The 24,113-nt window shown below is 40.6% G+C and overlaps 1 protein-coding gene across 1 annotated transcript; it reads left to right on the forward strand.

The window, feature by feature from the left end:
* The first annotated feature begins 19,942 nt into the window (after nucleotides 1-19,942).
* LOC138908178 (uncharacterized) lies at nucleotides 19,943-20,422 on the forward strand. Its single transcript, XM_070198826.1, has one exon. It carries the CDS (start codon nucleotides 19,943-19,945, stop codon nucleotides 20,420-20,422), a length of 480 nt encoding a protein of 159 aa, XP_070054927.1.
* The last annotated feature ends 3,691 nt before the right edge of the window (nucleotides 20,423-24,113 follow it).

A 24,113-nucleotide genomic window follows, 5' to 3' on the forward strand; every position in this document is an offset into this window, starting at 1 on the left:
GTGAGACGGATGGTGCCACTGGAAATGTACCATTTTGGGCCACACCCTCCATAAGGCTCACCAAACAGACTAAAGCGTCCTGAAGCACTAGAGTAGCTATGAATCCTTCCGGGACCTAAAATGGTCCAACAAGTACAGTCTGAGCTGGAAACTCCTCTTCGAAATCCACCTGAGGCTCCACAACAAGTGTTGCTGCTCGAGCTCAAGGCTGAGCTCGGCCTCGACCTCTGGCGTGACCTCGACCTCGACCTCTGCCCCTAGTCACAGCTGTCACTGGGGGCTCCGGCTCCTGTCTGGCGGTAGACGCAGTGCATGTTCTCGCCATTTGTGAGAGAACAAGAATAGAAGAGTTCAATCATCAATGATAGAATAAAATTGCACGACAGAGAAGAATAGAAGTGAAATTGTTCCTAAACTCCATAGCATCTGAAAGATAAGTACAGACGTCTCCATACCGATCCTTCAGACTCTACGAAGCTTGCTCGTGACTTATGAGACCTAGGTAACCTAGTGTTCTGATACCAACTTGTCACGACCCGAAATTCCCACCTTCGAGACCGTGATAGCGCCTAACATTTTACTTGCTACGCAAGCCAACGTTAGAATAATTTTAACCATTTTTAACAATTCAATTTAATTAATAATAAAGAAACCAAATAATTGGAATAAAATCTGAATTAAAGTGAATAAACCAAAATAATAGTGATGTCTAAATACCATCCCAGAACTGGTGTCACAAGTACACGAACTTCTCGAATAATACAAATAAGCGTCTGAATAAAAATAAAGATATCTGAAAGAAAATACACAACTAAGATAAAATAGAAGGGGACTTCAGAGTTGCGAATGTCGTACAGCTATACCTCAAGTCTCCTCTGGTAGCTGAATCCAAGCAACTCTACGGTACGCCGCTGTGACCAACTCCGGTATCTGCACAAGAAGTGCAGAGTGTAGTATGAGTACAACCGACCCCATGTACTCTGTAAGTGCCGAGCCTAACCTCGACGAAGTAGTGACGAGGCTAAGGCAGGTCGCTTACATTAACCTTTAGGCAATAATAATAATAATAATAATAATAATAATAATAATAATAATAATAATAATAATAATAATAATAATAATAATAATAATAATAATAATAATAATAATAATAATAATAATAATAATAATAATAATAATAATAATAATAACAGGAAGGGAGGTAAAACAGGTAAGTCATATCAACAATTGAGGCCAATTCGGCAGTCACAATCAATTATTACTTTTATTATTTTGTTGTGGCGTGCAACCCATTCCCACAATATAATCTTTCAGTTAAATTCTGTTGTGGCGTACAACCTGATCCCTCAATATAAACCTTCAATTAATTCTGTTGTAGTGTGCAACCTCATCCCACAATATAAACCTTCAATTAATTATGTTGCGGCATGCAACCCGATCCCACAATATAAACTTTCAATTAATTATGTTGCGGCGTAAAACCTGATCCCACAATATAAACTTTCAATTAATTTTATTGAGGCGTGCAACCCGATCCCACAATATAAACTTTCAATTAATTATGTTGCGGCATCCAACCCGCTCCTCAACAATATCAATTAACAACACTTATGCGTAAGACTACTTTAATAAATGACACAATTAATATGAAACTATATGGCAACAAGGTATACAACAATTATGTTTTATGGAGGAAACAAATATGGACAAGTAACAAATAAGTGTGCAATCAGGGAGGAGATGGGCAATTTAATATATGAAATGTTAAATGTCAAGTACCAACTATGACACAAAAGTCAAATAAGTAGGTAGGAATTAAGGCATGAAATCAAGACATAATAGTAGGCAATGAAAATAAGAGAATCAAGTAATATAAAAATTAATTCATGAAATAAGGCAGTTAATGAAATACGTAAAAAAATATGGAAACAAGCAATTTGACGACGTATAGACACTCGTCACCTCGTCTATATGCCGCTACACATGAAATTCACGTAACACATAGTTCAAGGGTTCTATTCCCTCAAGTCAAGGTTAACCACGGCACTTACCTTGCTTTGCAATTCAAGTGATCGCTCGACCACAGCCTTTCCTTTCGAATTAGTCTCCAAATCAATCAAACCTAGCAATTTATTGGCCAACAATTTAATTGGAGCTTTAGAAATTATTCACAATTCGAAAGAGACTTAATTTAAGTCATTTTTGGAAAAGTCAATTGAAAGTCAACGTGGGTCCCACTTTTTGGAACCCGGTAAAAATTCACGGAATCTGAATACCCGTTCCGATATGACTTCAACCATATAAAAATTATCGAATTCCGACATCGGATCACCTTTCAAATCTTCATTTTTTATTTTTGGAAGATTTTACAAACCCCCCCCCCCCCCCCATTTCCTTCCATTCAATTCACTAATTAATGATGTAAATAAGTATGAAATCAAGAAATATAACTAATTTCGGATAAAGAATACTTACCCAACTCAAAATCGTGAAAACTCCCTCTGAAATCGCCCAAAACCGAGGTCTAAAACTCTAAAAATGAACAAAAATATCGGACTCCTGATTTATACATTCTGTCCAGGCAAGTCGCATGTGTGAAATGCGACTTGTCTCATCATTGTCTCATTATTTCCAGGCAAATATTTGCAGTACCAGCTTTCAGTAAATCGATCATAATTTTCTGTACAAATGTCCAAATGATGAATGGTTTACCTTTCTGTAAACTAGATTCAATGGACTACAGATTTTAGTTTTGATCATCTTCAAATCCTGTATAGATTGCGAGATATAAGCTACCAAAGTCAGGCCCGTGCAGTAAAAATTTCTCATGATGCACACTGTCAGGCAAAACAACTGCAGTACCAGTGTTCAGTAAATCGATCATAACTTTTTGTACAAATGTCCAAATGATGAATGGTACATTTCTGGAAACTAGACTCAAAGGGCTATAACTTTCATTTTTTGATTATCTCCAAGTTCCTTACAGATTACGAGATATAAGCATCCAAAGTCAGCCTTGTGTAGCAGAAATTTCTGCGATGCACACTGCTGTAGCCAAAACCCAGCAGTTAAAAATAGCCTAGAAATGGTCTGAAATCACTCTGAAACTCACCCGAGCCCCTCGGGACCCAGTTCGAACATAGCAACAAGTCTCAAAATATATTACGGACCTAATTGAGTTCTCAAATCACACATAACAATAGCGAAACTACAAATTGCGCGTAGATTCAGACTTATGAGTTTATGAAAATTTAAATTCTATAACTCGCGCCGAAACATGTCAAATCAATTCGGAATGAATTTGCGTACAAGTCCTAAATGACATAACGAAGCTACTGAAATTTCCTGAACCATAATTCGAACCCGATATCAATAAAGTCAACTCTCGATCAAACTTATAAATTCAAGCTTAATAAAATCAAATATTTTTTTTTCAAAAACTAACGGAAAACGTGCCTACGCACCTTGGAATAACTTCAACTTTTGTACACAAGTCATAAATATTGTTACGAAACTGATCGAACTCTCGGAATTCAAATTGGGACCCGGTATCAACATAATTGGCCGATTTAGGAATTCTTTAAACCTTTATATTTTTAGTTTCCATCAAAGGGCGATAATTCGAGTTAGGGACTTCTGAATTCGATTTCGGGCATACGCCCAAGTCCCAAATTACGATACGAATCCACCAGGACCATCAGAACTCTGATCCAGGTCCGTTTTCTCAAAACGTTGTCCGAAGTTAACTTAAATGAGTTTTAAAACACTATTTCACATTTTTAACAATTTTTCACATAAAAGTTTTTCGAAAAATATATGGACTGTGCACGCAAGTCGAGAAATGATGAATGGTGCTATTCGAGGTTTCGGAGCATAAAATTAAATGTTAAATTTAAAGATGACGGTCATCACGTAATACTTTTTTATGACATAATTTCTTTCTTTATTAAGTTTAAAATAGGACAACTTGGACTTTTTAAAATTTTATTTATAACTCAATCACATAATTTAATTATATTTGTGTGATTTTAAATTTTTTATACGTGCGTACCTAAAACTAATCACATATAAATTCTAGTACTTTTCTTTTAGATTTTCAGTGAGCAATAGGAGAAAAATAAATGAAAATCTAACTTCAACACCATTTAATTATACACGTTTATCTTTAATCTTTATTCATAGTGTAATTTGAGACATTTTCATATGGAATATGCATCTTTTACTCAAAAGAGAAAAGAGAGGGACTTATACTTTATTCTTTACATTCATCGTATGTTTACACCAAACTCTACCAATTTATTATGATTAAGTAAATTTAATATGTGAATACATATATAAACTAATCATGATTAAGTGAGATGAGTCTATTTACAAACACATATCATACGCTTATTTGGTGTATATAACCGGTGTGGATAAGTTTTTACCATGTAAGTGGGCTGATGAAATGGGCTCTGGTTCGGCAGGGGTAGTCCATATAGAGAGGAAACCTAGTGTAAAACTGTCACGACCCATAATCTATCTAGTCGTGATGGCACCTAACCCAACCCGTCAGGTAAGCCAATTAACAACTATCCAATTTAAATGAGATTTATTAAGAGAAGAAATGATAATAAAACTGCTTTTATACAAGAATTTCCAAGGACTGGTTGTACAAATCATAAGCTTCTAAGATTTAGAATTTACAAAGCCGGTATAAAATAAAGTACATCTTCTGTTTGAAATTTACATAAACAGATTTAAATTCTAAAGCTACCAAGATCAAGAGGCAGTTATGACCGGAACGCAGGTACATCTTCAAATCCATCTCCTGTCGTGCACAGCATCCAACATCTGCACGCAAGGTGCAGAAGTGTAGTATGAGTACAACTGACCCCATGTACTCAATAAGTAACAAACCTAACCTTAGTTTGAAAGTAGTAACAAGCTGGAACAAAGGTCGGAGTCCAACACCAATAGCCAACAACAGTTCATAACACATAATAAAAGTGGAAAAAAAAAAGTAACTATATAGTGCTCATCTCGTTCACAGTTCCGAAAAATAGGCATGATTTTCAAGTATGTCAGAGAAAACCCAAATCTTTTACAAAAATCACCAAACTACGAGTATGTTTGTAAAACTGTGATTTTTTCAAAAACTTTCAATAGGTTAATGCTTCATTTTCAAATAGCATGAGGAAAGCACATCTCTATGCCTACATGTCAATGTGTATGTGACGTCATGAATGATGCAATGTCGTACATCATGAGGAAAATGCATCTCTATGTATGTATGTCAAGTGTGCATGTCGAATGCAATGCAACTTAGTGATAAAACCATATGCATACTCTCAGAGTATCAATCCACTCAGTCCTCCCAATCACTCGGCACTCACACTTAGTAGGTACCTTCACTCATTAGGTGTGTGTACAGACTGCGGAGGGGCTCCTTCAGCCCAAGCGCTATAACAAACAAATCATGGCATAAATCAATAAAGCATGTTGCGGCGTGCAGTCCGATCCCATCATAAATCAATAATACCTGCAGCGGTGTGAAGCCCGATCCCATCAATATCCTCACCATCAGGCCCTCGGTCTCACTCAGTCATCAATCTCTCCGGTCTCTCGGGCTCACAATGTCATGAAAAACAATCCGCCTAAAATGATGATGTGATGTATCAATAAATGGTAACAGAGACTAAGATATGATATGCAAATGAATGCATATGACTGAGTATGTAATTGCAATGTAAGCAAATAACTCAACAGTAGAAATGACCTAGTAGGTCCTAACAGGATACGCATATAGCCTAGACATAGTTTCTAACATTGATCACAGCTCAATTACTCTAGCATGTAGAGATTTCATAGATACAAATAAGATTAGGTAACTACACAATACCAAAGAAATAACCGAGTCACAATTCACACAGTGCACGCCCACACACCCGTGACCTAGCATGTGCGCCACCTCAACATCAAACACATAAAATGTATATTCAGGGGTTCATATCCTTAGCACCAAGTTTAGAGGTGTTACTTACCACGAACAAGCCAAATCAAATACTGACCAAGCCAAGCGATGCTCCAAAAATGCCATCCCACGCGTACCGACCTCCGAATAGCTCGAAACTAGCAAAAAGCAACTCAAATACATCAAATAAAACCAAAGAAAACGAACTCAATCGACAAAGGTCGAACCTTTAATCAAAGCCCAAAATCAACCCAAAAGTCCAATACGGCCCCGCGCCTCAGAACTCGATGAAACTTATAAAATCCGACAACCCATTCAATTACGAGTCCAACCATACTAGTTTCACTTAAATTCCACTCTGAATTGATGTTCAAAACTCAAAAACTCACTCTATGAAACTTTAGGCTAAAACCCCCAATTTCTCTTTACAATTCATAATCCAATTACCAAAAACTAACATAGAATCACGAAATAAAATCACGAGTGAGTCAAGAATGCTAACCCCAAGTCACGTGGTGAAAATTGCTTCAAAAATAGCCTCAATCCGAGCCCCCAATCTCAAAATATGATAAAAGAACCAAGACCTCGAAATATATAGAATCTGCCCAGCAAATTTTGCATTTGCGAACCAATTTCCACTTCTACGGAGTCGCACGTGCGGCCCAGCCTCCGCTTCTACGAACAGGCCCAAACTCAGCTGCCATCGCTTCTGCGGTCGTGCTTCGGCACAAACATGCCCGCATTTGTGATCCCTCGCCAACAGTCCAATTTCGCTCCTGCGATGAAGTGTCTGCATCTGCGCCTTTGCAGATGCGATGCAAGCTTTGCATATGCGGACTCTTGCCCAGCAGTGCTCTTCTCTTCTGCGTTTATGGGCTCGCTCCTGCGACTATCGCACCTGCGCAACACCAGCTGCAGGTGCGGAACACCAGAACCAGTAGCCCAGCTAAAATTCAACTTAGTCCAAAACTTATTCGAACCTCGTCTGAAACTTACCTGAGCCTCTCGGGACCCCGTCCGAATATACAAAGTTTCATAACATCATACGGACCTACTCGAGGCATCAAAACACACAAAACAACATCGAAATGACGAATCGCACCTCAATTCAAACTTAATAAACTTTAAATCTTTCAACTTCCAAAACTCGCGCTGAAACATATCAAATCAACTCGGAGTATACTCAAATTTTACACACAAGTCCCAAATGACATAACGAAGCTATTCCAATTCCCGGAACCACAATCCGAATCCGATATCCTCAAAGTCTACTTCCGGTCAAACTTATGAACTTTTCAAACCTTTAAATTTCCATCTTTCGCCAATTAGTGCCGAATCCTTCTAGAAATATCCAATTGCAAATCCGGGCATATGCCTGAGTCCAAAATCACCATCCGGGCCTAACAGAACTATCAAAACTCCAATCCGAGGCCAAATGCTAAAAAGTCAAACTTGGTCAACTCTTCCAACTTAAAACTTAAATCATGAAATTCATTCTTCCAAATCGATTCCGATTAACCTGAAAACCAAAACCAAAAATTCGCACAATTCATAATACATCATACGGAGCTACTCCTGCCCTCAAACTACCGAGTGAAATGCAAATGCTCAAAACAACCGGTTGGGTCGTTACATCCTCCCCTACATAAACATACGTTCGTCCTCGAACGTACTAATAGTTGTTCCAAAAGCCATCAAACTATCGTGTATCCTTACCATGCACATACCCGGGGGTGATCCCACGTCACCCTATTCCATATAGGCCTGACAACGCAACATAACTGAAGATCATTACTTTAACCTTAGCCCGTAAACCACATAATCCAATTCCCAACTTTTGGAATTTCAATAAGATTTGAACCTCACATATACACACTGTATAAGTGTGAACAAGCTGTATTAAGCCATAACCATAACCCAAGATGCAATCACATGATATACCACATAACTCAAATACTTATAGCAAAAATTCCGACCACAATAACTGCTCGAAGCAAACCCGATACCGGTAATAAACCTCATATCCAACAAAACCTCGTTCTAAAACCTTCGTACACTGCCAATGATGGAAGAAACACGCAGAAACTCATAACCACTTATCATATCAACAAGCAATGAAGCTCCCTCTCCTTCGACAAGAACTATAGCCAATTTCTAAGCCGATCAGCAACATTATACTTCCAAATATACCGCAATCAGATCTGATAGCACCCATTCTAGGTCCAACGACCTCATCATAACAAATACAAGCTACTCTACTGACATGCCATGCCAATACTACCCAGAGCCCCAAACCATGCAATCTGTGCACCAATCAACAATTCAAATGTACTCAAACATAAAAAAGGACTCCAATGGGAGAACTGCCCCGCAAGCTCAACAAGTACCACCACAACCGCAATGTTACAAACCCATCTTACATAGTAGAACCAAGACACACGAATCTAACACAAAGGATCATATCTCGACATAATCAAGTTGCAATGCATGACCCCATCCAGAAACTGGTCCACATGAAAGGCCTCAAGTCACAATGCTCAAAATCAACAACCTCAAGCAATTTGACGTCTAGTACCAAAAGTGCATGACCAACCACGGAGAAGCAAATAGCACAATATACCACAGTCCGGAGAGAACATAACCAAGGCACAATCAACCATTCGACACCCCAACAACCATCCCGCTCAAATCCTACTACAAGACCCAAATAGAACCACACCATGTGTGCTTATAACTAACAAATTAAAACCCCCCGTGGAATAGAAGGGTAACTCATAGAACATATCAGAACACGAATACGCTCAATTCTAACCGAATGGCACATCCCTCAGCAATAGCAGTACAGAGTCAACCAATCCGACCCGGTGTAGAATACACATCCTCATTGGGCCTACTAATGGACCCCAAATCAACTCTGGTCACCCAAAAATAGATAAATAACCCTCTGAAAGTCTACAATGACTGAATCATAACTCATACTATCATCTGGCTAGCTTTGGCCACAACTTCACAGTCCACAACCACGAAACAATCTGCTTCTCAGAACTCCCAGTCTCCAAATTCATAGAACACACGAATCACGATCATCCCCCGAGGAATACTTCTATAATTCTTTCGTGCCACATAGCAAAATCTGAATATCAGTAGTCGATCAACCAGGCGAGTACCGTAATACCAATGAAGCATCCGTAAATCAACACTCAGTGCGCCTCCTGAAATGCGCACCTTTATCAGGAATTACCAAGCGGTTATAACACTCATCTATATATCTGAAGTTGTCCATGCTGTCAAAAAATCATGACCTTCCCTCCAAGTATAAACTGTGACCTTGCACATGCAAATCTCAATCCTACTCAACACACCGCATCTATCATGCCATCATATGAAATGTACGAGAATCTCATAATCAACACTAAGTCACAAGCAGAACACATACCCGATCAGTCAGAAACCTTTCACTTGATCTCATACAAGAGAAAATCACAATACGCAACATGTTCTTCACGCCAGTAGGAAATTTCCATCCCAAGCCATGATAGAAACCATCGAGAACTCTTCGAAATCCATTTTCCCAAAACCAAACCATCAGAACTTAGTCTCTCTAACTCAACCAAGCCTCACAGGTTGCCAAACCCAAGAGTATTGACACCAAACACTTGTAGAGCCTCACCATATCATAAGTAACCAAAGAACCGATCATATCTATTACCGTACTGATCCAACCTACTACCAAGTTGTCCCATTTCTCCGAGTTCTTTCTGAATTGCCCTCAAGTTGACACTTCTCCTTGTTAGAATACCACGATCCTCACCAAAATCTCACCACAAGAGATCCTAGGATAAAACCACACCGCCCTAAGGCCCATAAGCCGTTGTATTCTCTCTTAAGCACCCTTAAACGTATCGCACCCGAGATACCCACTCTGAAGAGACCCTTTGTGAATCTGAAGTCGTTTCCTCCACCTCTCTAGTACCAAAATGTAAAATCCATAATGATATAGAAATATCTCGAGTCTTGACACCATCCGATGCAAATATCGGAGTCTATCCATATACAAATCTGAATAAATTCTCAATTGCCACATATAAATCTTGAATCCATTAGAACCTTCTCGAGAGTTATCCATTATGCTCAAATCTCAATTGCACCGCCCAAACGGGCCGAACGACCTGTGCCCCATTAGCATAACAACACCTAAAGAAGTAACCTTGCCTTAATGAAACCGAGCAAATTCATACACCGTGCACACTACATCCTTCACAAATAACAACTCAATCATCCCATGATTCCCATATACCCATAAAGTGTAACACATATCGTATCCAGAAAATTCTTTACTCGAGTCATCCTCGATCTCAACCTCTGCAAGTCATAACCGATCCACAAATATGCCTCAGACCAAAATCGATGCAACACGTAACCACGCAATCAAATCGTCGGTAGCAGACTCCCCCACTTGGCTCAAAGCCATAGAACAAAACATCTGATAACTCACCATACCCATACTCTATTACTGCCATAATACCGCAGGGAGATTCAACTAAATCCTTCATAATCTCACATAACACAAACCATATAGTACCTTAAATCATCTAATAAGCCTATATACATCCAGATGACGATCATGTCGACTTTCTCAACCAAATTCAAATTCAAATATCAACATATATACACCTCTGACAGAAAGGAAACTCTCCACACAACATTATAAGGTTCACACCTCCGTATATTACTCCGTAGGAGATAACCCACCCGCTTAGCCTCAAATTGGCATCTTGTTATACCCTTTCGCAGCCGCGATTACTACGCCATCACTTAATCTTCCTAAGTCTGAACTCACCACAAGACATGAAAAATACACTTCATTCCACAATTAAATAACATGAAAAACTTTCAACACACTCAACTTGAGACTATATGTCACATCAAGACAGCAATCTAGCACTCAAAAGGCTTTTTTACATCTCAAGCAAACTCTTTTCATCACATTCAAACCATATGAACACATCCTGCAGTCACATCATACTCATCATATAGCCATCCAACCACTCATCGAGTCACAGATTTCACTCATTGGGACGCTACCGGACATATAAGTCCAAAAGGACGTGCTCACACAACTAAAATCTCTGTGCTCAAGCTGCAATCAAAACCCGACCTCAAGTCCTCCGGACTGACCTATCACCAGCACATCGAAATCACATCTCGTACCTCATCTATGGAATCACAAGCCGGCGATGCACAGCTGATACCGAGCGCTCACATGCGCATATGAATGCATGGACAGAATTCAAAGAGTTATGTTTCAAGCTGAATCAATGACGCACGAAAAGGAAAGAAAGATGAGGAGTTTATCCTAAATGCTATGTAGCCTCTCAAAGATAGGTATGGACGTCATCATACCGATCTGCAAGACTCTACTAGACACTTGCTCATGACTTGTAGAACCTATGAACCTAGAGCTCTGATACCACCTTGTCACGACCCAGAATTCACCTAGTCGTGATGGCATCTAACCCAACCCGTCAGGTAAGCCAATTAACAACTATCCAATTTAAATGAGATTTATTAAGAGAAGAAATGATAATAAAACTGCTTTTATACAAGAATTCCCAAGGACTGGTAGTACAATCATGAGCTTCTAAGATTTAGAGTTTACAAAGTCGGTATGAAATAAAGTACATCATCTATTGAAATTTACATGAACAGGTTTAAATTCTAAAGCTACCAATAGCAAGAGGCAGCTATGACCGGAACATAGGTACATCTTCAAATCCAGCTCCCGCCGTGCACAACAACATCAATATCCAACATTTGCACTCAAGGTACAGAAGTGTAGTATGAGTACAACCGACCCCATGTACTCAATAAGTAACAAAACTAACCTTAGGTTGAAAGTACTGATGAGCTGGAACAAAGGTCAGAGTCCAACACCAATAGCCAACAACAGTTCATAACACATAATAAAAGTGAAAAAAAAAAGTAACTCAGAGATATAGTGCTCAGCTCGTTCACAGTTTCGAAAATAGGCATGCTTTTCAAGTATGTCAGAGAAAACTCAAATCTTTTACCAAAATCACCAAACTATGAGTACGTTTGAAAAACTGTGATTTTTCCCAAAACTTTCAACAGGTTAATGTTTCATTTTCAAATGGCATGAGGAAAGTATATCTCTATGCCTACATGTCAATGTGTATGTGAAGTCATGAATAATGCAATGTCGTACAGCATGAGGAAAATGCATCTCTATGCATGTATGTCAAGTGTGCATGTTGCATGCAATGCAAATCAGTGATAAAACCATATGCATACTCTCAGAGTATCAATCCACTCAGTCCTCCCAATCACTCGGCACTCGCACTCAGTAGGTACCTGCGCTCACTGGGGGTGTGTAGAGACTCCAGAGGGGCTCCTTTAGCCCAAAGCACTATAACAATCCAATCATGGTATAAATCAATAAAACATGTTAAGACGTGCAGCCCGATCCCATCATAAATCAATAATACCTGTTGTGGTGTGTAGCCCGATCCCATAAATATCCTCACTATCAGGCCCTCGGCCTCACTCAGTTATCAATCTCTCCAGTCTCTCGGGCTCACAATATCATGAAAAGAATTCAGCCCAAAATGATGATGTGATGTATCAATAAATGGTAACAGAGACTGAGATATGATATGCAAATGAATGCATATGACTAGTATGTAATTGCAATGTAAGCAAATAACTCAACAACAGAAATGACCCTAGAGGGTCCCAACTGTATAAACATATAGCCTAGACATGGTTTCTAACATGGATCACAGCTCAATTACTCTAGCACGTATAGATTTCATAGATACAAATAAGATTAGGTAACTACACAATACCAAAGAAATAATCGAGTCACAATTCACACAATGCATGCCCCCACACCCGTAACCTAGCATGTGCGCCACCTCAACACCAAACACATATCATGTATATTCAGGGATTCATACCCTCAACACCAAGTTTAGAAGTGTTACTTACCTCGAACAAGCCAAATCAAATACCGAGCAAGCCAAGCAAAGCTCCAAAAATATCATCCAGTGCGTACCGACCTCTGAACGGCTCGAAACTAGCCAAAAGCAACTCAAATACATCAAATAAAATCAAAGAAAATGAACCAATCGACAAACGTCGAATCTTTAATCAAAGCCCAAAATCAACCCAAAAGTCCAATTCGATCTCGTGCCTCGAAACTCAAAGAAACTTATAAAATCCGACAACCCATTCAATTACAAGTCCAACCATACTAGTTTCACTCAAATCAGACTCCGAATCGATGTCCAAAACTCAAAAACTCACTCTATGAAACTTTAGGCTAAAACCCCCAATTTCTCTGTATAATTTATAATCCAATTACCAAAAACGAAGATAGAATCACGAAATAAAATCGCGAGTGAGTCAAGAATGTTTACCCCAAGTCACATGGTGAAAATTCCTTCAAGAATCGCCTCAATCCGAGCCCCCAATCTCAAAATATGATAAAAGAACCAAAACCTCGAAATATATAGAATTTTCCCAACAAATTTTGCATTTGCGAACCAATATTTGCTTCGCAGAGTCGCACATGCGGCCCAGCCTCCGCTTCTACGAACAGGCCCAAACTCAGCTGCCATCGCTTCTGCGATCGTTTTCCCACTTCTGCGGTCACGCTTTGGCACAAACATGCCCGCATCTGCGATCCCTCGCTAACAGTCCAATTCCGCTCTTGCGATGAAGTGTCTGCATCTGCTCCTTCGCAGATGCGATGCAAGCTCCACATATGCGGACTCCTGCCCAATAGTGCTCTTTGCTTCTGCGCTTATAGACTCTCTTTTGCGACCATCGCACCTGCGCAATACCATCTACAGGTGCGGAACACCAGAACCAGCAGCCCAGCCAAAATTTAACTTAGTCCAAAACTAATTCGAACCTTGTCCGAAACTTACTTGAGTCTCTCGGGACCCTGTCAGTTGACCAACAAGTTCAATAACATCATACGGACCTACTCGAGGCCTCAAATCACACATAACAATATCAAAACGAAGAATCTCACCTCAATTCAAATATAATGAACTTTTATCTTTTAACTTCCAAAACTCGCGTCGAAACATATCAAATCAACTCGGAATGAAATCAAATTTTGCACACAAGTCCCAAATGACATAACGAAGCTATTCAATTCCCAGAACCACAATCCGAATCCGATATCCTCAAAGTCAACTTCTGGTCAAACTTATGAACTTTTCAAACTTTCAAATTTCCAACTTTTGTCAATTAGTGCCGAATCCTTCTAGAAATATCCAATTGCAAATCCGGGCACATGCCCAAGTCCAAAATCACCATCCGGACCTAACGGAACTATCAAAACTCCAATCTGAGGTTAAATGCTAAAAATTCAAACTTGGTCAACTCTTACAACTTAAAGCTTAAATCATGAAACTCATTCTTCCAAATCGATTTCGATTAACCTAAAAACCAAAACCGACGATTCGCACAAGTTATAATACATCATACGGAGTTACTCCTGCCCTTAAACTACCAAGCGAAATGCAATTGCTCAAAACGACCGGTCGGGTCATTTCAAAAACCCCAATATTTGGTAAAATAAATTTCTTTTATCTCAAAGCACTGAGAAGCGAAAACACCCTTCCATTCGACAAATTCACCAACTAAAGAAGCCATGCCCGATCTTATCTTGAAGAAGCTTTGGGAGGATGAGCCAATAGTGGATGATAACGCCGAAGATACTGACGACGATGACGATTCTGATGCCGAGGATTCTTACGACGACCATGACGATAACGCCGACAATTCTGATGACAATCACAATGACAATGATGATTCTCAATGACGAAGATGATTCTGAAGACGATGATGACACCAAGGATTCTGACAACAATGTCAAGGAAGATGGCGCTCATGGTATTCTTTGCCTTCACTCGTCCTATTTAGGGTTTCATTCTGTTTCTTTTTATTATGTTTTTATCTTTCATGCATTGCCTAAAAATGCTAGTTTAAATACAACGACCTTTAAAATGTCGCCGTATCTCATGATATATGACGGAATGACTGACCCCGAAGATCACATGACTCATTACGTCACTGTCGTGAATGGCAACAACCTCAACAAAGAATAGGTGTACTCTATTTTGCTGAAGAAATATGGGGAAACCCTCACGGGAGGGGCATTAACATGGTATTCACAGCTACCAGCCCGCTCCATAGAAACCTTCAAAGAAATGGTAGATAAGTTCGGTACGGCGCATGTCAGGGCCAAGAAAGCCAAAACAAGAGTAAACGACATCTTCGCTATCAAGCAGTCCTTAGGAGAGGGACTGAGGGACTTCCTTACCCAATTCAACAGGGTAAGGATGACCCTACCAAACATGTCTAAAGGGATGGCAGTCACAGCCCTTCAGAACGGGTTGAGTAGAGAGGGTTCTAGAGCGACTAAACAATTGCTGAGCTGGTTGATAAAGTACCTTCCAACCACTTGGAATGAAATCCATAACGCTTATTATGTCGAAATCCGAGAAGACAATGACGATATCAACAGACCGACTCGACGGCTCATCTCGGTACAAGACGAGCCCGGGAAAGAACAAAGAGATAACATAAGGAGGGATCACCCTGTCTCACGACCAAACAGGGAATAACGTCATCCATACGTCAGGTCCCCAAACCCGTCTTTCTTCCACTATGATGATGGCCCATCTAGGCCGAGGACAGGAACTCACCGAAATAAAAGAGCTTTGCCCCTTTGTTGTCTACTCAAAATTTTTGTGTGTCACCAAAAGAAATAGTCTGCGCCCTGGAGAAACTCGGAATGAAGGTGAAGTGGCCACCAAAAATAAGGTCTGACCCGAGCACTAGAAAATCTGACGCCCTGTGCGAATTCCACCAGGAACGCGGACACAAGACGGATGACTGTATCGCCCTCAGGCAAGAGGTTGTGAACATGTTACAGCAAGGACACGTCAAAGAGATGCTGAGCGACAAAGGGAGGAACAACTTTGCCAGAGGTCATGAACGCCAAGGCCCGCTAAAGACGCCGTCACTAGCTCGTACCATCAACATGACCATCAACAAGCTCAAAAGATCTATCACCCATGAATAGTATGATGGACTCGAAGAAAGTATCATCTTCGACGAGTCAGATGCCAACAGTTTGACTTTCCCTCACAATGATGCTCTCGTCATTACTTTACGAATGTTGGATATTGATGTCAAATGTATCATGGTAGACGATGGGAGTGGATCGTGCATTATTCATCCCCGAGTCCTCTCCCAGATGAGACTCGGGGATAAGATAGTTCCACGCTGCATCATACTAATCGATTTTAATAATATAGTTGAACGGACATCGAGGGAAATTACACTCCCCATCTTGGTCGACGGCTTAACTCTGGAGACAACATTCCACATCATGGACCAGGCCACCGCATACAATACCATAGTAGGACGACTATGGATACATTCCATGAGAGTCATCCCCTCCAGCCTATACGAAGTGATCAAGTTTCCAACACCTTGGGGGATATTCAGCACACGGGGAGAACATCACGTCCCGGGAATACTACCGCATCGCCTTAGATAGCAGGGTAACCCAACTGAAGAAAGTCAAGGAAAAAGAGGCATAACAATCAACAAGGTTGAGGTCGATGCAAGAAGAGACCATGGAGGTCATCATGGACCCCGAAATGGTCGAAGTTGTGGACTCAACCATAGAGGACCTTGACCCCGTTCAATTAGACCACATCGACTCCAGCAAAAAGGCCTACATCGTATGTAAACTCCGAGAACCAGGTAAATTTAGCCAATTTTTAATAACTAACGTGGATTTGTTTGCCTTCAGCCATGCATATATGCCAGGCATCCCCAAGGAGATCGCCACACATAAATTGAATGTCGATCCATTCTATCCCCCGGTAAGGCAGGTCAGACAAAAATTCAACCCCGCCATCAATGATGTCCTCCACGAGGAGGTGAAGAAACTATTAGAAAATAGCTCCATCAGGGAATTAAAACACCCGGATCGCCAACGTAGTGATGGTAAAAAAGAAAAATGGGAAATAGAGGATATGCGTAGACTTCAAAGACTTAAACAAATCATGCCCGGAGGATTAGTTCCCATTGTCATATATCGACCAATTCATCGTTGCAACAGCCGGGCATGAGCTGCTGAGTTTCTTGGACGCGTACTCGGGCTAAAACCAAATACTTATAGAAGAAAAGGACCAGTAGAAAACCATGTTCATCGCTCTGAGGAACATATTGTTGTAGGGTCATGCCGTCCGGGTTGAAGAACGCAGGAGCTACCTATCAAAGATTGGTCACAAAAATTTTCAAAGATCAGCTTTGCAAGTCAATGGAGGTATATATCGACGACATCCTGGTTAAATCCGTAAGGGCGGAGGAACATATCGGCCATTTAAAGGAAGCTTTCGACATACTGAGACGGTACAGAATGAAACTAAACCCAGCAAAATACACGTTTAGCATAGCCTCGGGGAGGTTTTTGGGTTTCTTAGTGTCACAACGAGGGATCGAAGTCAACCCGGACCAAATCAAAGCTATCGAAGGGAGAAACTAACTACTAAGAAGCAAGTCCAAAGATTGATTGGTCGAATTGTCGCCTTATCGAGATTTATCTCGCGGTCATCCGATAGATGTCATGGATTTTTCGGCATGCTCAAAAGGATAACGGCCTTGAGTGGACGCCCGATTGCATACAAGCTTTGCAAGAACTAAAGGCATATCTAGTGTCACTGGGGGTGTCAATGGATATTTAAAACCCAATTAAACCGACCGAACCGTACCGCACCGAACTGATTTTTAGGTTTCTTTTAATAAAACTGTAGGTTTTTATATAAATCTATAACAGTACCGATAATTAGGGTAGGCTTTTTATTTTATGAAAATAAATCGAAAAAATACCGAATCGTATCGAATTATGAAATGGTTACAAGCCAACATGTAATTAAACTTAAAATCCTAATTCTCAAACCTATTATACTACTCCTACTGAAACTAAATTATTTTCTGCATATTCACTAGCAAGAAACAAGATATTCTAGCGATTATGAGTAGCAAACAATAATGTATTGAATATGTTTCCTTTCGTATGAATTAAATTTATATTTTTGAATATTTAATCTTCTGTAGACTTTATTCTTGAGTCCCAGCTTGTTTAATATCTTTTCACTCGTGTCATTTATATTTTCTCTGTCTTTGCTTAGTTTTTCTTACGCTGCTATAGAATAATTGATGGGTCTATACTCTGGTCATCTTTCATGTTTTCTGAATTCATCACCCTTTAAATAGCAAAAATTTCTAGAAAGTTTTGCTAAGTCCTATAAAAGTACGTATGTTATTACATTCTGCTTCTACTAGTGACTTTTAAATGATATCTAAAAAAATACCGAAAATTAACCAAACCGTACCAATACTGAAGAGAAAGCGACATGATTGGTACGGTTTCTAAAAGTCTAATTTTTGTTATACATCATAGAATAACCGAAAAATTGGTATGGTATAAATTTTATAAAATAACCGGCCGAACTGAACCATTGATACCCCTAGGTATTACCACCTCTGCTCTCTAAGCCCAAACCCGGGGAATACCTCCTCGTCTACCTCGACGTCATCGAAGAGGCAGTAAGTGCAATCCTGATCTAATAAAGTAAAGGTACGCAATCTCCCATTTATTACATTATCAAAACGCTCGTCGACACTGAGATGAGGTACCCACACCTCGAGAAACTGGCCCTAGTACTGGTCGTAGCTTCACGAAAGGTTAGACCATATTTCCAGTGCCACCCTATCTCTGTCGTTATCACCTTTCCTCTATGAAGCATTTTACATAGACCCGAATTGTCAGGGAGGTTGGCCAAGTGGGCCATCGAGCTAAGCGAGCACGATTTCACATATCAGCCCCGAATAGCGATAAAGTCACAAGTGCTCGCCGACTTTGTCGCAGACTTTAGTGTAAAGATAACGCTTGAGGTCGAGAAGGAAGCCGTCCAAGCTTCTCTTTAAACACGAGACCTCTAGGTCCTATACACCGACGGCGCATCCAATGCTTCTGGATCCGGACTGGAACTCAGACCTCCGGCAAAGCAATTCACCAGTCTATAAGATGCCTAGATATGACTAACAGCGAGGACGAGTATGAGACCATAATTGTAGGATTGAGACTAGTACTCAAGTATGGGGCGAAGCGGTTGAAACTCTGTTGTGATTCACAGCTCGTGGTCAACCAAGTCACAGGGACTTTCCAAATCAAAGAACAAAGGTTGCAAAAATATCAGACTGAGATCTGTAAGTTGTTGCCCAAGTTCGACAAATGCCAGCTCGACCAGATCCAGCATGCCCAGAATGTCAAAACAAATGGTCTCACCAAATTAGTCACAGCCACTAAAAGCATCACGACCGGGAATAAAATTATAGTCCACCTCATCGACTCGTCGTTGGACCAAATCGAGGTAAGATCTGTAAGTTTAGCTAGGGATTGGCGCAATTGTATTGTCACCTACTTATAGGAAAGCACACTCCTAAACTACAAAAAGGAAGCCAAAAAACTAAGAATGCATGCAACTAGATACCACCTCCTCCATAACGACCTATATAAGAGGACATACGGCGGCCCTCTGACGAAGTGTTTGGGTTCAAACCAAACCCAACGTGTCCTCGAAGAAGTCCATTAAAGCCATTATGGCGCTCATTCTGGAGATCAAGAGCTCGTTAGGTGTCTCATACGGGAAAGATACTATTGGCCCACCATGAAAAAAGACATCTCATAATTTGTGAAAAATGCAAACAATGTCAAAAATACGCCCCAGTACTTCACCAACCATGCGAACACCTCCACTCAGTCACCTCTCCATGGTTGTTCATCAAGTGGGGAATGGACATCGTGGGCCCCCTCCCAGCAGGGCGAGGTAATGTATGATTTCTTTTAGTTTTAACTGACTATTTCTCTAAATGGGTGGAAGCAGGAGCTTTCGCCCAGATACGCGAACAAGAGGTAATCGCCTTCATATAGAAAAACATCATCTGCTTGTTCGCCTACCCAAAGAGATAAGCTGCGACAACGGACCCCAGTTCACGGGAAAGAAAACCACTGAATTCCTCCATAAATGGTATATTAAGAGAATACTGTCAACCCCTTATCACCCAGTGGGTAACGGGCAGGCAGAATCCTCCAACAAGTCCATATTAAACATCATGAAGAAAAAACTCAAAGACGCAGAGGGACTGTGGCCGGAAATACTCCCAGAAATATTATGGGCATATAGAACTACCCCGAAGACAAGCACAGTAGAGACACCCTATTCTCTGGTCTATGAAACTGAAGCAGTCACACCAATCGATGTTGGAGAACCCAGCCTGAGGTACTCCCATGAAAGCGGCACTAGCAATGACGAGAGTAGAAGGCATGAGCTAGATGAGATCGACAAATGAAGATATATGGCATACATAAGAATGGTCGCCCAAAAGCAGCAAGCGAAATGTTACTACACCTACCGGCCCTCGGCCGTGATTTGATAAAAGGTTAAGTCCGATCAAGTTCGAATAACACCTACCGGCCCTCTGCCACGTCTTAATAGAAGGTTAAATTCAGCCAAACAAAAGGCTAAGTCCGAGCAAGTTCAAACTTAACCTATTGATCCTCAACGAAGAAGACATACTCGATCTATATAGACGAAGGGATGATTCGGCCTATGGCTATTTAGCCCAAAGTCTACAAGCAGCTAGAGGACAACAACAAAAATATGAAGGAGCAAAATACACAAGTACAGAAACAAATCACGACAAATAGGAAAGGCACAGATGAAAGCAAAAATCAACTTTAATATTCATAGACAAAAGTGTTTTTACAAAGGCTCTTGGAGACGCCGGCGAAAATACACAAAAAATGCTAAGGAACTACTGGCCATCGCCATCACGACCCACAACATCCTCACAAGTCCGACCATCGACATTGTCACCGTCCTGACCTTCAGCGTCCTCTCCATCCTCGCCCTGAGGGTAAATATCATCGTACCAGGCATCATCCTCTAGAAGATCCATGGCATCCTCCACATTCTCATCTTCTTCGCCAGGATGAGGTGTAGCGGGATCATAGCCATAAGAAATCTGAACCTCGCGAGCCTGGACCCGAGCATCCTTAAAAGTTACCCCAAAAATAGATCACATCGTATGCAACTCACGAAGCACATCTAGTCAGGCCTCGGCATGAATCCATTCTTCATACAGCTCACAGGGGACGTTGGGGAAGCCAGAAGCAGTAGACGAAGAGGGTCGTGCAAGAAGTTGGGCCTTCTCGGCCTACAAAGCAGTAACTCGGTCATAAAGATCGCAGGTTTCTTTCTCCAACTCTCTAATACTATCATCAAGACGTTCCTCTTTAGCCCTCTCCATTGACCTGTCATTCTCTCGCTCAGAATGAAGGGTTCGGTTCGCCAACCTAAGGAACTCCACTCTTCTCTAAGCCTCCAACCGAGCAGACTCTGCCTTATCAAGCTCCTCCTGCTTCTCAGCAACCTCGCCGCTGAGAGCCTCTGCCTTGAACTGGCACTCTTCAACTTGGCCTCGCAGCTTGACCACCTGGCTTGGAGATTGCTGCATTGGGCCTCTATGCCCCTACTAAGCTCAAGCTCCTTCTCTTTGCCCCTCAACATCCCTTCAAGGACGTTACACTTCTCCATGGCTTGCATCAGCTCTTTATCCCTCTTTTTCAAATCCTCCCTCAGGACGCGCATATCGCCGCCCTCGCAAACTGACCTCGGAGCTCCCGGTAATTTCTGAGGCACATTGTATACTTATCTTTCGGCTTTACATAAATTTCTTTATGCCTCCTCACCTGCCGAGAACTCTCAATTTCTAGAATAACTATCTATAAAATGAAGAAAAGGTGTTAGAACTTGCAAAGAAACTAAGGCATAAGGAGAGGAACAAACGATGATCGTACTTATCCTTAGAGCAAAACCAATAATGTTATTCGACAAGGTACTGTTGTTTATCATCTCGGGGGTCGTACCCTCAATTTAAGAATAAAGAGGCCCGAGGGCAGGGACTACCTCCTTGGTATTTACTAGTAGATTAGGATCCACTGGGATCGTAATAGTCCTGAAGCCCCCTTCTAACCTCACCTCAAGTTGAGTAAGTCCCTCATCGATCATCCTCAACTCGTCAAGATCCATATCAGAGTCAAACTCGGCATCCTCCTTAGCAACAGTCTTTCCTCTATCATCAACAGACGAAGGGACATCCACTACAGCCCTAGAGGACGAAGCCTCCCCTTGCATCGAAAGTGCGAGGCAGTAGTCAGGCATAACCCCTTCGACCGTCTCCCCCGTGGAATACACTGATGCATCCACATTCATCTCCTCCAAGTGCGGGGCCTTCCAGTCCACCCTAGTGTTTTCTCCAACATGCATTATGGCCGTCTCTCGAAGAACAAAGTTGCCTTCCTCTAAGTTGATGACTAATGATGGTAGGCTAGAATCCCGTATTTTAGACATAGTTTGCACTCTAATTACTGCATTTCACTTGTGTCTGATCTTAAATGATAATGGATTGTACTTATTGTGTGTTTAATGCCTTGAAGGAGGTGATTCCGAGTTAAAAAGATAATAACTAAATCAAACAATGTACAGCTTTGAAGTCTGAGTACAAGCCCAAGGAACTAAACCGAGATCGTGTTTGGGGGTCGGGAGCCAAGTCTGGATGTCAAAAATTGAAGAAAATAAAATACTCTATAAAAAACACATTGCCGCGCATTTTGCTGAATGTCAGAATCTCGCTCTCTAAACTTTCCCACTAGCGTCGCGCAGCGCCTGTATAAATTTCTCATAGTATTTTTTTTCTTTGTCTTGGAAAGGGTAGTTTCGTCCGGTCCCACTCCTACATGGTATAAATCTTCCAAAAAGATATTCTTGAAGGTATTTTTGTCCTATAGAAGATTGGAAGAGCATTGGAGACACAAAGCACAAGGATTCATCATTCATTCCTCAACCCAACACCTGAGTGTGGATTGAATTCACGTTTTCTTATTATTCAACTTTATTTGTGATAAATTTCTCCATGAATATGTAGTTTACCTTAAGGTTTGACGGATATGGTATTTTTATTGATATTTGTGGATTTTAACTCTAGTTCTTTGCTTTAATTCATTTATGGAGCTTTGAATTGATTGCACTTTTATTCACCAGTTTATTTAGTTGAAAGAGGAATAATTTGGTGATTATCTTTGTATTATTTTGTTTGGTTTAATTCAGTGGTTCTTTTAAGTAATTGAAAGAGCTTGTTGAATTATTGATTAAATCAAGTTAGGAGAATATTCGAGAGACATTTTCCTGAAGACTAATCCATTAGTGCATGCTTGCATATGTTCACAGTGCTTCTATTAGTTCACCTCGTAGAGTTAAGATTTAATCGAGAGAGGAGTCTTAACTACACGTTTGAACTAATCATCGAGTGAATTCGTGAGAATCATTAGAACTTTAGAGTGAATTGAACTAGAGTTAGATCTCAAATAGCTATCTTGCTCTTATCCTATCATGACCCTTATTTCTCCATTGATTATTTTGGTGTTGCTCAATTCTTTTCTTCCTGTGATCAATTGTTAATTGCTTTAGTTTTTATAGTTAATTGCAGTTGTTAATCATCCCAACCAAAGTGTTAATAATCCTGAATAGCGTTAAGTTAGAAACTACTTGAACATTGTTTAAATCCAATCCATGTGGAGACGATAATTTGACTGCACTATCTTTGGCTAGCGAGCATCAATCTCATGTTGTGTTTTGTGCTTGTCTAATTTTGATGCCATTGATGGGGATTGGCAATCAATAGTGTTCAAAATAGTTTTTGCTGCTAATTCAGGAAGAAATTTTATTTTATTCTTCACGGTTTTCTCTTATGTGTGCAGGCAACATGTTAAGTTTGTTGGTGTATGACTCGATCTTATTCAAAAGAATTAATACCCTACAAACCGGAGTTGGAAAAACACCTGCGACAATTGAGAAAAGAGAAAGAACTTACCGGAAAAATCTTGGGGCAATCTTCAACCCAAGAGAACATGGCTAAGAACGGTGAGGAGATAATTGATTTAGCTGCACGGGAAGCAGCCCAACAGGAAGCAGCCGCATGG

Source organism: Nicotiana tomentosiformis, chromosome 3 (assembly GCF_000390325.3).
Source record: "Nicotiana tomentosiformis chromosome 3, ASM39032v3, whole genome shotgun sequence".
NCBI lineage: Eukaryota > Viridiplantae > Streptophyta > Magnoliopsida > Solanales > Solanaceae > Nicotiana > Nicotiana tomentosiformis.